At 32.2% G+C, this 16593-nt stretch overlaps 1 protein-coding gene across 1 annotated transcript; it reads left to right on the forward strand.

Moving 5' to 3' along the window:
- Window positions 1-50: 50 nt before the first annotated feature.
- On the forward strand, window positions 51-16236 carry LOC108909754. The gene is made up of 6 exons (XM_018714166.1): window positions 51-378; window positions 1097-1320; window positions 1372-1654; window positions 1711-2105; window positions 5665-7275; window positions 15964-16236. Exons 1-6 carry the CDS (start codon window positions 161-163, stop codon window positions 16002-16004), a joined length of 2772 nt encoding a protein of 923 aa, XP_018569682.1. The 5' UTR covers window positions 51-160; the 3' UTR covers window positions 16005-16236.
- The last annotated feature ends 357 nt before the right edge of the window (window positions 16237-16593 follow it).

Raw genomic sequence — 16593 nt, forward strand, 5'->3', positions numbered from 1 at the left:
AGAATTAAGTCGAGGAAAATGACTCAGTAATTAAGCACCCTCTAGCGATATAGCTTGAAGTAAGTAAGAAAATATGAAAATATCTTAAGTGAATTTATGTTGTTTTTGTTTTCGTCATTGGGATGTGGTTTATGGTCCGAAAAACGCTTAACTCAAAATCATGGCATGGATTGAAAAAATGGACCAAAATGAAAATTCAAGTAATATTCTAGTGACGCACGATCTACAAGATTGTCTTGACGAAAGTTTGGATTTTAATTTTAACAATGTCTATGTGCCCATATCGGACAACCAAAATACAAAATTTTTGGATAATATTAAAACCGAGAAGTCTTATTCTTATATTGGAAAAATCGAGCACAATGACGAAAATGTTGGGTAAGAAATAAATGATCTGGTTGTGCGACTGCGAATGCCCAAATTTAGCAATACGCCAATAACGAGAAATATCAAATATACTGTTTATGGTTTGAAGCTTTGATAACCTAATTAAAAATGCTGAAGTCTAACGTGATTAAAATGCTACATTTATGTTGCTGCTGCTTTTGTGTGTTTTATAAAAGTAAATTAATATTTTTCTTAATAACTTATAGGTTAAGTCAAGTTTTATCTTTGTCTTCACTCACTGGCAACACTGGAATCTTACAAGGGTGTGTGATGAAGTAACACTCTTACGTCTACGAGGGACGTTTGATATTTAATTTAAGAAAACAAATTCTAACAAAACTGTGTATTGTCGAGGATATTTTCCTTACATTTTTTGACTATTCAATTTTCGAAAAAATTAAGTATTTTTTCTGCTTTCAAAATTAATAAATCGATATCGGGTTTGTAACAACATTCTATTTCCTATATTTATTTATTTATTTATTTTATTAAGCTATTCATTTGCTAAAGTCTATAACATATACATAAAGTATTTAATATCTTATCATGATCAGATTTTATTTAATGTTAGATAAACATACAATAAAAAATAAACAAATTAATCTCTCAATGATACACTCCTTGAATTTGCGAGGAGTTATAACTTGTCTGACGACAATCGCAATATTTACTTAGAAAAGGGCAAATTTAAATAAATTGTTTTTTATAGTTTTGTCCAACATACAGTTTCCCTTGATGAAATATATATGCAGATCAACCCGACGTCTTCAAGTAAAATGCCAAATGAGCCATCTCATGCCACCTTAACGATAACTAGCACTAACCCCGATACCAAAGAAACTACCGTAAATAGATTTCACTGTGAATACGAAGGCTGTTACCGGACATATAGTACCGTTGGAAATTTACGGACACATATGAAAACTCATAAGGGTAATAAAACATGGATGTCACATATTTATTTCATTAATGTGGTATTTTTAGGTGAATTTAGATTTAAATGTACAGAACCGAACTGTGGAAAGGCTTTTTTAACCTCGTATAGTCTCAAAATACATATCAGAGTTCATACCAAAGTAAAACCGTTTGAATGTGGCCAGGAGGGCTGCAACAAGGCATTCAATACTTTATATCGATTAAGAGCCCATGAAAGGTTGCATAATGGAAAAACTTTTAACTGCGAGTCGGAAGGCTGCTTGAAGTATTTCACTACTTTCAGTGACCTTAAGAAGCATATCCGAACGCACACGAGGGAAAAACCATATAGGTAAGTGGTTTCAGATACTAAATTATACCTTTTTCATATGGATGTGTTGTTTTCAGATGTGTAGAGACTGGGTGTGGCAAAGCATTTGCGGCCAGTCACCATCTGAAAACTCACCAAAGGATACACACAGGGGAAAAACCGTATGCTTGTAAGGAGAGCACAGAATGTAACAGAGCATTCTCCACGCCGCACAGCTTGAAATCACATATCAAAACGCATCAAAAACACGGCAATAAAACTATTAACCCAGATCTAAATATTAAAACGGATTCAAACTCGCAAGACAACCAGGAAGTGCATAATTTTGACTCGGGTTTAGTCAGTGAAAACAATTCTGATACACCGTTAAGTACAAACGTTGACCAAGTCGATTTGAAACAGAGTCCTCTCTCGCAAAGTCTGGAGATGGAGGAACTGAAACAGGTCGGAGAACCATCCTTTGACTTTGAAGGTAATTACAATTTTGCTTCTTACGGAAGAGGAAGTTTGGATTGGGATCATTTAAATAAAGAAACTGAGTATTCCGGAGATAATTGTAACGGTATGGTTCTGGAAATTTGCTGAGATTTTTTGCTATAGCTGTAACGTCAAGTCAGTCTACCATTTGTTCGAGTAACATATTTTTTATTTAATTTCTTTCTAAAATTGACTACAGCTGTGGTTTCAAATTTCGTAGAATACTTCTGAAAATAATTTTGCTAAATTTGTTTTGGTGCTAAAATATTAACTAAAAACAAGAGCTAATTCTAGAAACGCTTATTTAAAAACGTAGTTCGCAAAAACTGTCTAAGGTTCGAAATATTTTTCATAAATAATATTAACAAAAATTATAATATATATTTCTATTTATGCTGAGGCACATAGTTAATGACGGTTTCAATTAATAAACCTGGAATTGATGCAACAAGGCAAGTCCAATACATAATGTAAATATACAGGGTGCTTCGCATAAGAACTGACACAGAGCAGGGGCATGTAGGGGAACCCAAAATATGGTGATTTAATGCAACTTACCTGTATACTAAGCTGCACCCCTGAGAAGTTATAGCCCTTGAAAGTGGGGTTTCAAATTTCGAAAATAATCAATATCTCAGTTATAATGAACTTAGAAAAACCAAAGGACCCTGCCATAATCTTATGAAAAGTGGCTTTCAACGAAATCTTCACAATTTTTGACGAATAATAAATTTATGCCTGAGAGAAAGAGATGATCATTTCGAACAGTTTCTATAACTTATCAGTGTAAATTGTATGTTATTTCTGTTGTTTAAGTTGTTTGTTTTCTTTTAAATTATTCTTAGTTCAATTTTTTTTTCTGAACGTCAAGTTTGACATTCAAATTCATAGCCAACTTTTGAATTTTCAATGATAACACACATTATTAGTTATTCGTGTTTTTGTTGAAAATGACAAAGTTTTTTGAAAATTAACAAGAGTAAGAAAGGTTTTAGAATTAAATTTCCCATAAAATAAAGTAATAATTTAATAATTAAGTCTGCCAACGAGTTAAAAAGTTCTGTCACATTTTAATGGTGCGTCTTCATTATACTAATTATTTATGATGAATACTCTTTCAGTGTATTATGGTAATAATAATAACAAAAATAGCAACTATAAGAATAATAATAAATATCCTATTTTTGTTTTGGTGCATTTTTCTAAAGCAAAATCTCATTTTATGTTTTTACATACTACACAGTATATATAGTAGAATGGAGACGCTCACATATTAATAATTCAGACCGCTTTTTTATCTGGAATTCATTTCTCATATTATGGATCGATCTAGCGGGGTTAAGTGCCCTCTGGCAGTAAAAGGAGGCATTACCGGGAATCGTGGCAATTGGGAATTTTGGTCAGATTGATGATACCTATCACATATCAAAAACTCAGATGATTTAACTGAAATCCATGTCTCATATAGTGTATCGTTCTGGCAGGGCTAAGCGCCCTCTAGAGGTAAAAAGAGGCATTCAATTGAAGCATTTTAAAGGGATGATGCACCATTAAAATGTGACAGAACTTTTTAACCCGTTGGCGGACTTAATTATTAAATTATTATTATTACTCTTGTTAATTTTCAAAAAACTGTCGTTATCAACAAAACCACAAATAACTAATAATGCGTATTGGTAGCTGTGTTCACATTGAAAATTCAAAAGTTGGCTATGAATTTGAACGTCAAACTTGATGTTCAGGAAAAAAAATTGGAATAAGAATAATTTAAAAGAAAACAAACAACCTAAACAACAGAAATAACATACAATTTACACTGATAAGTTATAGAAATTGTTCGAAATGATCATCGTTTTCTCTCAGGCATAAATTTATTCTTCGTCGAAAATTGAAATCTATCCAATAACTACTGATTGTTTCTAATAAATGTGCATTTATCCGCAATGCAATTCCTCCATTCTTGAGACGCAACTGGTGAGGAGTACACAAATTCTTTTGTTTCTGAAAGAATGAAGTCACATTTGTTGAGGTCTGGTGACCAACACACACTTGTGGGCAATTATTTCCTCTTTCAATCCATTTATTTCGATACTGGTAGTTTAAAAAATCTCTAACAATATTACTAATATAAGGGGGTGGCCCATCATGCATAAACCAATGTTCCAGTCCAGAGTTATAGTGGCATCTTGTCAAGTAGATCCGGGAAAGTGTTTTGGGGAAATTCTGAATAAGTTTTTAGTCAATTCGGTAAAATAACTGGGCCAACTAAATACCAATCAATAAGATCGATCCAAACATTTATTTTAAATTCGCGTTGGAAATATTGAGAACTTACTGAATGATCGAGGATTTATGTCGGAATACTCATGATAGTTATGTAAATTTGTAATACCTCTGCAGTTGAAACAAGCCTCATCAGTAGCCAAGTTTTGAATTTTCGATGATTTTAAATACCATAGCTAAGTACAATATGCATTATTAGTTATTCGTGTTTTTGTTGAAAACGACAAAGTTTTTTGAAAACTAACGAGTAAGAAAGGTTTTAGAATTAAATTTCTCATAAAATAAAGAAATAATTTTTTAAGTCCGCCAACAGGTTAAAAAGTTCTGTCACATTTTAATGGTGTTTCATACCTTATCATCAACCCTTTAAAATGTTTCAACTGAACTCTATTTACTGTCGATTAAGGCTTTTGATACACTCACACCGTGTACCAAATTTGGTTTTTCAAGTATAACTGAGATATTGATTTTTGTCGAAATTTGAAACCCCATTTTCAAGGTCTACATCTTCTCAAGAGTGGGGCTTAGTATAAAGGTAAGTTGTGCTAAATCACCATATTTTGGGTTCCCCTACGAAACTCCCTGTATATTCAATATTCAATAGTATTACTTCTATGGCTTTTGCTTTCTCTTAATGCTTCAATTTTTGCTATTCCTGTACAAAACGATTTTATAAAGTACTTTTTTACCCATTAAAAGTTTTTTGAAGTGTTATTCTTTACAATGTTTTTGTTCTTCAAATTTTATGATGGCTTTTGTTTTAAAAAGAAGAGTCTATCAATAGTTACTGCATAAATTTTACGCATACAGGGTGAACTAAATTTAACAACGGACACAAGCATACGTAATAGATCTTGAAAATAAATAAGGTTTTCGTTTTCAAGATACAGCGAGAGTGACAAAGAACAACAAAAAAATTGTTTTTTATGTCTTGAAAACTACAAAGTAATGAAAAATGTCTCTTGTTTTTCCATATTTATTATAGTTTCAAGACAACTTAGATTTTTTTTATTTTACAAGTACAATTTCTGATTTGAAATGTTTTGAGATAGTTTTGAATTTTTAATCACATAATCCGATGTTAATTCTCATTCACCCTATAGGTAATATGAATTTTCACAACGTAAAAATATTTGTAAGTAGCAAAAGGTTCCTAATTTTGCAAAAATTATGCTTAAAATACTCCAAAATGGCTATACTAAAAAATAAGCTATTTTAACACAGCCCAAAAATATTTATAACAGAAACTCTCAAATTCTAAATGTTTCTAGACTTCCAAAAACATCAGGATGCGGAAGATACCGACAAATTAAAACAGGTGCCCGACTTGCTAACTCCAACGGAAACAACGCTCGATCAACTTAGTTTTGACAATATTTATGGAGACTTTTCGTATACTCCAACAGACAATTTACTCACTCCAAACTACCTGAACCAAAGCACAACGGAAAGCAATGTAAATATGCCATTAGAAGACCAGTCCAAAGCAAAATTTGCTGCCGTAATAGAAGAACACTTCGAGATGGCTAACGGGTTGAAAAACTATGCAACCGTCAGTACTGAAAATATACCCATTCAACTATCTTACAATATTGGCACCGAAAATATAGAAAACGGCAAAGACGGGGAAACCCTCATCAACAATACGCATGTAGAATTGGAGGAGAACTCTATTATAACAGAATTTGAAAATGCTGGTATTAATTTGTACGACATAAATTTGAATAACGATACGGGAAATAGTGAAAATACTTTCAGTATGTTTAATTCGGTTTTTCAACCGGATGACGGCGTCAAGGTAGATGCTTCTAAAGTCAAAATTATAAGTGTCAAAAACATACCAAACCAAAGCCCTAGTGAGAATAATCGGGTCATCGACAGCTCAGTGAATTTGAAGAATCAGATATACACTCCGGAAGCTCTACAGATGTCCCTGGCCTGTGATGAAGAGATGTCGTCTGCCTGGGTGGATGTAGTAAACTATGCAAACACCACAAGTCAAGCCAATATTTTCCAGGAGAACCTTAACGAGAACCCTTTGACGGCCCTACCCACGGCCATTCAGACATACCTCAATTTGCCTCCCGTACAAAGCAATGTGCCTATATCGAAATCCACCGATCTCTTAGCTAATACCGACTTACTCGATACCTCCACAAACCTGTTAGATAGTGCGGGCGACAACATCATCAAGACAGGGAATACCAACGCGAATCTGATAAAAAATCTGACGGCGGAGGCTAATATATGCGCCTGTACGGACTGCAAATGTGACGCCATCAACAACTGTCAAAGTTGCACCGGACCCGAGGAAAATTACCAAAGTTGTGGTACGAACAAACAAGCTAGCACCAAAAATTTAGCCGGCAGAGGCAATCCCGAAAATTTCGCACCTGCTTCCGCACAGTCTACGTGCTGCTCTTCTAAACCAAGGAATAACTTCATCGGTAATCAAAACGGTTGTGCCAAAGCCGCACCTAGCCAAAATTTCGCTTCTGCATCAAATTGCTCCTCCTCTAAGCCAGTGAACGGTTTCATTACCAACCAGAGTGGTTGCGGTTGTAGTCGTAGTGGCAACGCTACGACCAGCCAGAATTTTTCGCTCGGCTCGCAAATGTCTCGGTGTTCCGGTGGCAAATCTGTTCCGAATGCAGTTTTTACGCAAAAATCTGGCTGTTGCGGCGCTTCCAATCAAAACGTCGACTCCGGCTCAACCTCAAGTGGTTTAGGTGTCAATGCAACGTGTCCCGGTACTGAGACTGTAATAAATATGATCAAGTCCAGCAATACATCGTGTGCGGAAAAGGGTGACGATTGCTGTGTGGTGGTGTGCTTGAAAACCATGGACCAATTGAGGCAAATGCTCAACTTGACCGGAGGAGGTAACAGTTTTCAGAATTTTAATTTAGGCTGCGTCAAGCGGGATTTCTGTGAGACTCCCAAGTAGATGGCGCTGTTCGCCTTCAGATTATAAGTGCAATATTGTGTAGATTTGTGGCCTTTATTCACTCGGCAGGGTATTAAGTAATGTAACAAAGTAAGTGTTATAACTGTTTGTCGCAATGGGATTATCTCATATAAACGTTGGGTGTAAGCTTATCCGGAGCATACAGTGTGTCCCCGGATGGGGTACCGCACTCTTGTAAACTTTTTTGTTGTTGATTTTTCGAGAAAAAGTTATTCTTGATAAAAAGTTCTGCTTATCTTGGGAAGCCATGGGCAGTAATCAAATATGTAATAAAACATACAGGGTGTCCAAAAAATTTCAAAATGTGGAATTTTCCTTAAGCGAAGTGCCTTTAATTTTTGTTTTCTTTAAAAACTATTTAACAAAGTTGTTCGAGAACTCGAGAAATGCTTAGATACGGGGTTTAGTAAAAAAGGAAGAATACATTTTTCGAAAAAGAAGACGTAATTTTTAACTATCTTCCTTAAAGCAGACAGAAATTGTAAAAAATAAGTAAATTTTTATTTTAAATTTAATATAATATAAAACTAGCTTGATAGAACAATTTCCGGGTTGGCTGCCATGTTGTCGGTTTAGATTTCTTGACAATTCGAGAGACATATCGCTCTCTACCTCAGAAGTAACTTTGAAAGTTTTCGAGTTTTTTAAAAGAGTGATATGTCTCTTGAAACATCAAGAAACCTCCACCGACAACGTGGCAACCAGCCCACTATTTGTTCTACCATCAACAACTGCCACGGTAGCTTGCAAACCAAATAATAGTAGCTTTCTAATAAAAAAAAATAGAAATAACAAAATAGAACTTGGAACTAACACCAATAACGAAGCAAGTCCTATTCAACTAGTAAACCTCCAAGTAATACACATTTTTCTAATCTTTTTTTTTAATTCTTTGTACACAAACAAGATCATTTCTTCGTTTATGGTAGCAACAGATTCCTGAATTTTTTGCTAAAGTAAATCAATGTTATTGTCAAAATTGTTTGAATACACTTTTTGCTGTAGGTATCAGGGCTGGCGCCAGGGTATTTGCACCTGAAGCAAATATTTGCTTGCCGCCCATTGGAACAAATAACAAATTTATTAATAAAAAGTTATAAAAAATAAAAACAATATTTCAATAGGCAAAAATAAATAAAAAATATTTTAGCAAAAAAACAAACAGAAATTATAAGAAACAGAAAATAAAACCAAAAATAAAAATATTCAATAAAAACAAAAAAGAAACTAAATAATGTCAGAACGAGATCTTTACACATATCACATATCTACTTTTCTACATTTTTTCATTAACAAAGTTTCAATAATATCAGCGTACACAAAATTATTTGTTATATCTTTCTCGATAGCAAGATTGGCTAAGTCTGTTAACCATTCCTTCGCCATGGTTGATCGTAAATAATTTTTTATAATTTTTAATTTTGAAAATGAACGTTCTCCACTGGCCAGAGACACAGCAATGGTTAAAATCCTTAAAGATACTACGATGTTAGGGAAATTTTCGCGCAACTCGTTGATTTCTAAATAATTAATAAAAGCACAAAGCACGCATTCGGGGCCAAAAATTGTTTTTTCAGATTAGTTAAAAGTTAATAATCAAGTCTTAAAATGCCGCCCTTAAAAAATACGGCATGAAACATCTGCTTCGCTGTTTCACCCCTTCCGCCGGCCCTACTAGGTATCCCCATAAGAAATAATCTAATGGAGGCAAGTCGGGTGCTGGTGCGGACCAAGGTATTGGTTCATAGCATCCGATTCACTTGTTCGGGAAGTGAATGTCAAGCCAGTTTCTCACTAAAAGTGTGGAATGTGTAGGGCATCCGTCTTGTTGAAATATTAGTTTTCTTCTGAACTCTGAAATTTTCGTTATCTAGTTCTGCCAAAACAAAATTATTGAATTTCCAAATACGAATTTTGATTAAGATTTTCTTCCAAAGAGTAAGGACCAATTATTTTATGATACATTATGCCACACCATACATTTACTTTCAAATTTTTTAACTATTATTAATCGAAAATTTGGATTATCTTTAGCCCAGTATCTACAATTTTGAGAGGAAACCACGCCATTAGTTGTGAATGCTGATCCGTCAGTAAATAAAATATTGTGATGAAAGAATCTGTTTTCAATCAGTTTCTCGCCCATTGTTATACAAAGGTCCAAACGACAACCATCATCTCCATCAAACGATTTATGATTAAACACTGGTTTGAATGGATAGATTTTGTTGTATACTAAAATTAATTGAGTACGACATCTGCTAATATCTATGTTTTCTGACTTTTTCCAGAGTGACATCTTTGGATTGTCTTGTAGAGTCCATAACTACAACAGTAGCAGCATCGATATATTTTTTTATCTTTTTAATATTATTTACATCACCAGTGGTATCAAATTTTATAATTATATAGCTTGTGAACTGCTCCACGAGTTACAGTTACATTTGGATACTTTTCACTAAAAATTTGTGTTGCATATCGATATGGAACATTACCGATTCCATTACAACTCACAAGACAAATTTGTTGCTATTAATAAAAATTATTTGGTGACTATACAGGGTGTTTGGTAAGTCGATGCATTCCTTGCAGGATGTTATAGTATAAGATATATTTCATTAATATACCATATTCCGAAAATGCTTAGTTTCCGATCTACAGGGTGTGAAAGTTTTAATAAAAAATGCAAATTTAAAAATATTGCGGAAACCCCTCAGGATATTTTAATGAAATTTTACAGGATTTGACAGTTAACAACAATACATGTTTTACAATAAAAATATTGTTTTTAGTTTCATTTGTGACGTGCGCACAGGCACGTCTTTGGATATTTTTAAAGAAAAATATACGCCACCGATTTTTCTTAAAATAAAAATTATTTTTGAATGCCTTGCTGTTCAATTTGGAAGAGAAAAGGTATCTTGACTGATTTTCTTATGAGGCACCGTTTTCGAGTAAAAAAAAATAAAATCGATTTATTGCATGGCATAATCCGGTTTCAATCATTTGAAAAATAGCAGAAATTATGCACTCAGTTTTTTTGTACCAATTTTATTACAAAAAATAATTATTACTCCTCACAGTTAACAGCATCAGTCTAAAAAAATTTATCAGTTTTTAGATTCACTATTAACTATCTTAAACAGAAATTAGCAGGTTGGCTGTGCACTCGTTTTTGTTATTGTTTGACAAAATTAATAATAGCTGTCACTTTATTAATAATGTGTTGTAATAAAATTGGTAGGTACAAAAAAAAAGTGCATAATTTCTGTTATTTTTCAAATTATTGAAACCGGATTACGTCATGCAATAAATCGATTTAAATTTTTTTACTCGAAAATGGTGCGTCATAAGAAAAACAGACTAGAAACCTTTTCTCTTCCAAATTGAACAAGAAATTCAAAAATAATTTTTATTTTAAGAAAAATCAGTGGCGTATCATTTTTTTCTTTAAAAATATCCAGTGCGCACGCCACTAGTGAAACTGAAAACAATATTTTTATTGTGAAATGTGTATTGTTGTTAACTGTCAAAGCCTGCAAAATTTCATTAAAATATTCTGAGCGATTTCCGCAATATTTCTAAATTTGCATTTTTTTATTAAAACTTTAACACCCTGTAGATTGGAAACTAATTGTTTTCGGAATATGGTATATTAAGGAAATATATCACAAATCACTTGTACTATAACCCCCTGCAAGTAATGCATCGACTTACCAAATGCTCTGATGTATATTGACTTTCCGACTATCCCCCGTATTTAAGCATTCCTTGAGTTCTCGAACAACTTTGTTAAATACATTTTTAACGAAAACAACTTTGCTTAGCTCAAATTTCACATTTTGAAATTTTTTGGACGCCTTGTATGTTTTATTACACATTTGATTACTGCCCATGGCTTCCCAGGATAAGCAAAGTTCTTATCAACCCCCATCACGCACTGTATGTTAAAGAAATTTGAAAATTTGTATATCTGCTCAAATCCTCTGTCACAGTTTTTAACATTCTACAATTCTTCTATAAATTATATTTTTTTTGAGATGAGATAAGATTTACCCCGACTTAAAAATGTTTTTTTTTTAAGATATTTATTTGGACTCTATATTTTTATAAAATATATTTATAGGTGTAGGTGTATATACAGACTATTTTTGAAAGGAAAAATGCTATATAATTTAATTTTCAGTAAACGATCAACAAAATGAAGAAATATAATTGAATTTTTGAATTTATTTCGCAGAATATTTCTAATTTTTATATCCAAATTTTTTTTATTGATTATATTAATTAAATAATATTTTATATAGTATCGTTATACATACTTATAATGTTTCATTAAACTTAAGGAAATAGTAGAGAAAATTTGTTGTTTCAACTATTTTCTATACACTTTTATGTTACCGTAATACATATAATAATCAAGTCGTGTCCAAATCAGTTATTCTCAACTGAGCTCTTCGTAAATCATTAATTCCTTAGAGATAGTCCTCGAGATAGTCCCATATGCAGTAGATCAGTAGATATTACTTAAAAGTTTTTAAGGTGATTAACATATTTTCGTATTTTTGTGCCAAATGTTTTAGCTTGTAGATAACTGATTTTTTTATATAACAAAACGGTATAGGATAGTTGCGTGTGTGCTGTGCCTGATTTCGAGGATGAAATCTTTTTATTCTTATGTGATTGATGAATATTAGTCATTCGGACAGACAATACAATTCAAAATAAACCAGCCATGTTGATCATAGTTGATTCTGATCATGAATTTGTTTAGTGATAAATTTACTAATTACTGATAATTTGTTTGGTAAAATTACTGATATGGTTGTTCCTGACATTGTAAACATACTGATGCTACAAATTACAAATAAGAGGACTCTATAGCAAATAGACAACCAGCAATACATTTTTATAAATTTTATTACACAGTTTGTGCAAATATGAATTAATGTACAAATAACAAACTTTCCCCCATTTGAACGCAGATTTTCTATGAAATGGACTTACTTTGGAAGTCAAATTACTTTTTGATGCAAAGAAATTTGTAATTTACAATGTCGCTTGTTCAAAAACGGCAAACTGCGCAATAAAATCTATAAAAATGTATTGCTGGTCGCCTATTTGCTATAGAGCCCTCATAAGTACAAAACTTCATAAATTTCACGTACCGGTACGATGGGTTACAGTTTTGATTTTTTTCTGGCCCTCAAAATAATCACTAGTCACTGTAATGATTAATGTAATGATTCTTTACTATGTATCTATATACAGGGTGGGCCATTAGTGTGATAGAGTAAAATAACTCCCTTGTTACTCATAATACAGAAAAAAAGTTTATATACAAGTGATACAGAATCAAGAAACCTAAACTACAAAATTAATTTTATACATACAGGGTGAAAAGTAAAAACGGGACACGCCAAATATTACATTTTTTAAATGGAACACCCTGTATATTTTTAAACATATGGATTTCCTAGAAAATTCTATATATGGCAATGTAAACAGTTTATCATTTTAGCGCGGGGTTGCCAAGTTGTCGAAAATTCTTCGAATTTTGGAAAAAACATGACCCCGAAGAAGTTGTATTAACTTTCAGCTACTAACACTTGGAACAAAATAATTCAACAGAGTTATAGGCAAATGTTAGACAAAGGCTCCTATTTGGCTAATATCGATATTTGATACAGGGCATTTTTTTTTATAATTTGTAGAACGTTTAAACTTGATTTTCTAAAATTTTTCAAATGGAACACCCTGTATTTTATTGTTCTATTTTATTCACATATCGGTCTACTCCAACTTTTGTTAAGCATATCTAAAATTGTTAGTTTTTAATATATAGCAACATTTATGAAAAAACGAAATTTTTATTATTTTATAGAATACCACAAATAAATATTAACTAATAAAATTAACTCAAAATGGAATGATAAATTATGAACTTACAAGTTGACACAATGTGACAGTTTTTTCTAAAGCCATTTCCTGCGACCGAAAATAGTAAAAATTAGGTTTTTTGTAGATATGTTGCTATATCTTAAAAACTAACAACTTTAGGTGTAGAACATACTTAATAAAAGTTGAAGTGAACTGATATATAAATAAAATAGAACAATAATTTTTCCAAAATTCGAAGAATTTTCTACATAACTTGGCAACTCTGCACTAAAATGGTAAACTGTTTATATTGCCATATATAGAATTTTTTCAGAAATCCCTATGTTTAAAAATATACAGGGTGTTCCATTAAAAAAATGTAATATTTCGCATGTCCCGTTTTTACATTAACTTTGTCCTTTAGGTATTTTGATTCTCTACAACTTTTATATAAACTTTTTTATGTATTATGAATAACAAGGGAGTTATTCTATTTTCTCACACTAATGGCCCACCTTGTATGTATATACTATAAAATTGCAATAAACTACATGAAAATCACTACTTTTACAAGGGCGTCGACAGCCAATGGACTAGGAAGGGGCAAGATAAGAGAGGATGGGGGAAATATAAATTATAGGTAGAAATAGGTACAGTGAGTTAATTTTTTTTAGAAATATTTTTGATAAAACTTTTTTAATACAAGAAAAACATAAAAAAATATAAATAATAAAAAAATTAAGAAATTTGGCGAAAATTAGGTTAATTTTCTCGGATTTTTTGAAAATTTTTCTACCACTTTATTAAAAAAATCATGGTTTTTAAAAATATTTTTTTTGTGTATACTTATCACTGCTAGGCCATTAATAAAGTAAATAGAGTCGTGTATTAATTTTCAAAATTAAAGAGTAAGTAAATAAAATATTTTATTAAAAATTTCCAATCTGATATTTTCTTAGCTTAAGAAAATGTTTGTACTTTTTTCGAATTTCTAAGGGGGGCAGCTGTCCCTCCTGCCCCTCTTGGCGACACCCTTGCTGTTTTGTAATTAAACACAAATTTTAACAATAAAACACGTAAAGTTTCTCTCGGGAGGCTAACTAAATACTGATTGTCTGTCTGGTTTTGCTGATCGTTTAATTTAATAATAACCTTAAAAAAACGGTTATGTTATTAAGTACACTTATTTTTCACATGCATTTTTTGTTAGCAACATTTTCAACCTGTCGATCACATGAGATGAAAGATGAAACGCTATTAGTTGAATTTAAACTTATTACTGTCCTTTTTATGCTGATAAAGAGAGAGTGTTTAGTTTTTAATTATTTTAGGATTCTTAGAAGTTTTTCTCGTTTTTTCAAATCATATCCACATCACATAAATTCCACAAAATTCGTCTAGTTTCCGTATGTGAAATTCTGACGAAATCTTAAATATCCCTAATTTTAGTTGCAATTTTGCTTGTTTCCCCGAGTGATAAGCATATTTTAATTTTAAGCCTCCCATACACCTGCAAACAAATTGCGCAACTGAGGCTGTTGTGCAAACAATTGTATAGTGTATGGTGTTGTTTAAGGTGCTTTGCAACCAGTTTCAGAAATTCAAAAGTGTTTAAAATTAATTTGAAACTGTCGTATGGTGTACGGGCCTACTCGCGACATATTGTGCAATCACTTCAGTTGTTTTCAAGCGTGATAACTGGTTCATTTTTTATAAATAATGTTACAATTTTTAGTAATTCATCAAAAGTTAAGAGGTCCATTCGCAAATAATTTTTATTGTGAAGTTATTTGAGGAAATTTGCGTGGCTAAAAACAGATCTTTTCTTTAATCACTCTTTCATTCAGACCCTTTGCTTCCTTTTTATTTTTTAACACCAACATTCGACCCAATAGAAATTATATAGGCTGCGTCGCGAGACCTCATGTTACCATTAAAACAAGACAAAAGCAACTGGAGTTTGCGCAAAAAAATGCGTATAGTGTATGGGGGACCTTGTTTGCACAACAGCCTGTTGTACAACGTTACGTTTGCACAGTTTTATTCGTAGGTGTATGAGGGGCTTTACTGCTGCCTGAATAAGTATTTCTCTGTAAGTATACAAGTACAATGTAGACCAGCGGCGGCGAGTTAAAAGGTTTCTAATTTAAAAAAAATAATAAAAAGGAAATAATTTATCAACTTTTAACGAAGCCCATAAGTATTTAAAAATAAACGTTTTCATAGTTTACTCAGAAAAGTGTCAGTTAACGAGGGCTGATGATGTGATTATAAGAATAATAATAATATCTACAGATATTTAGATATAAACTGTGCATGTATAGCCATTACAACAAAACAAAATAATTAAGTTTATTTTGGAATCATTATGTGATGTAACTACCTACAAACTAGTAAAAGTCCAGGTAATTTGATATTTATAATTTTATTGACATACAGTGAGTGGCAAAAGTAGAGTAGGTATCCTATATACAGGGTGAAATGTGCCTGTAATATTTTAATATTATACCTTTATCACGTTTGATTAAAATACTCATGGGCGGAGCTAGGATTTTTGCTTGGGGTGGGCCCAGGGCAACAAGCTCACGCAATTATGCAGCGAAACTTACCGATGTAAAATGTCAAAATCTAAACATTCTTTCGTTTGATTTAAAAAAAAGGTCACGCAGACAGCGTCTTACCGAAATAAGAAAGATAACATTATAGGAACTTTTTTTTCTAGGGTGTGTACCAGGCCTTCTGGAGTGGGCCGTGCCCCCCTAGCTACGCCCATGAAAATACTTACCTTTCACTGTAGGCAGTGACTATAACAAGAATTCTTGTTATAGTCACTGCTGTAGGTATATAGGTAAATAAATGTATATAGTTTAAGCATTATGATTACTTAAAATTCAATGCCTAATTATATTTTATGTACTGATGCAGATTGTACTAGTCACTTTTTTGTTAATTTTCAAATTATTATTCAGAAACAGATGTTGATTGTTATGTTTTATTTAGGTTTATTTACAAATATTATTTATAAATAAATATACTTGCACAAAAACGTGGCTTTTTGTTCTTGTCCTAGCTACGTATTAACTCAGGGTTGACATTTAATCACCTTTGATCGAAAAAAAATTGTTTTCCAGTGGCGTAGGAGGACGAAAGACTTAAGGTTTTGCCGCTAAAAGAAGAATATTTTTGTCTTTAGAAGGTAGGTACTCTCTAACTTTAGTTATTATTTTTAATAGTTTATTTGTGTAATTGTTTATTATATTCAAAGGGGGAAATAGGTACATCTTTTTGAATATTTTCACAGCTAGAATAAGTTCATGTATAAAAAAAATAAAAACAAGCTTTTACTAACGTC

The sequence above is a fragment of the Anoplophora glabripennis genome, unplaced genomic scaffold (assembly GCF_000390285.2).
Source record: "Anoplophora glabripennis isolate ALB-LARVAE unplaced genomic scaffold, Agla_2.0 scaffold410, whole genome shotgun sequence".
NCBI classification, from domain to species: Eukaryota; Metazoa; Arthropoda; class Insecta; order Coleoptera; family Cerambycidae; genus Anoplophora; species Anoplophora glabripennis.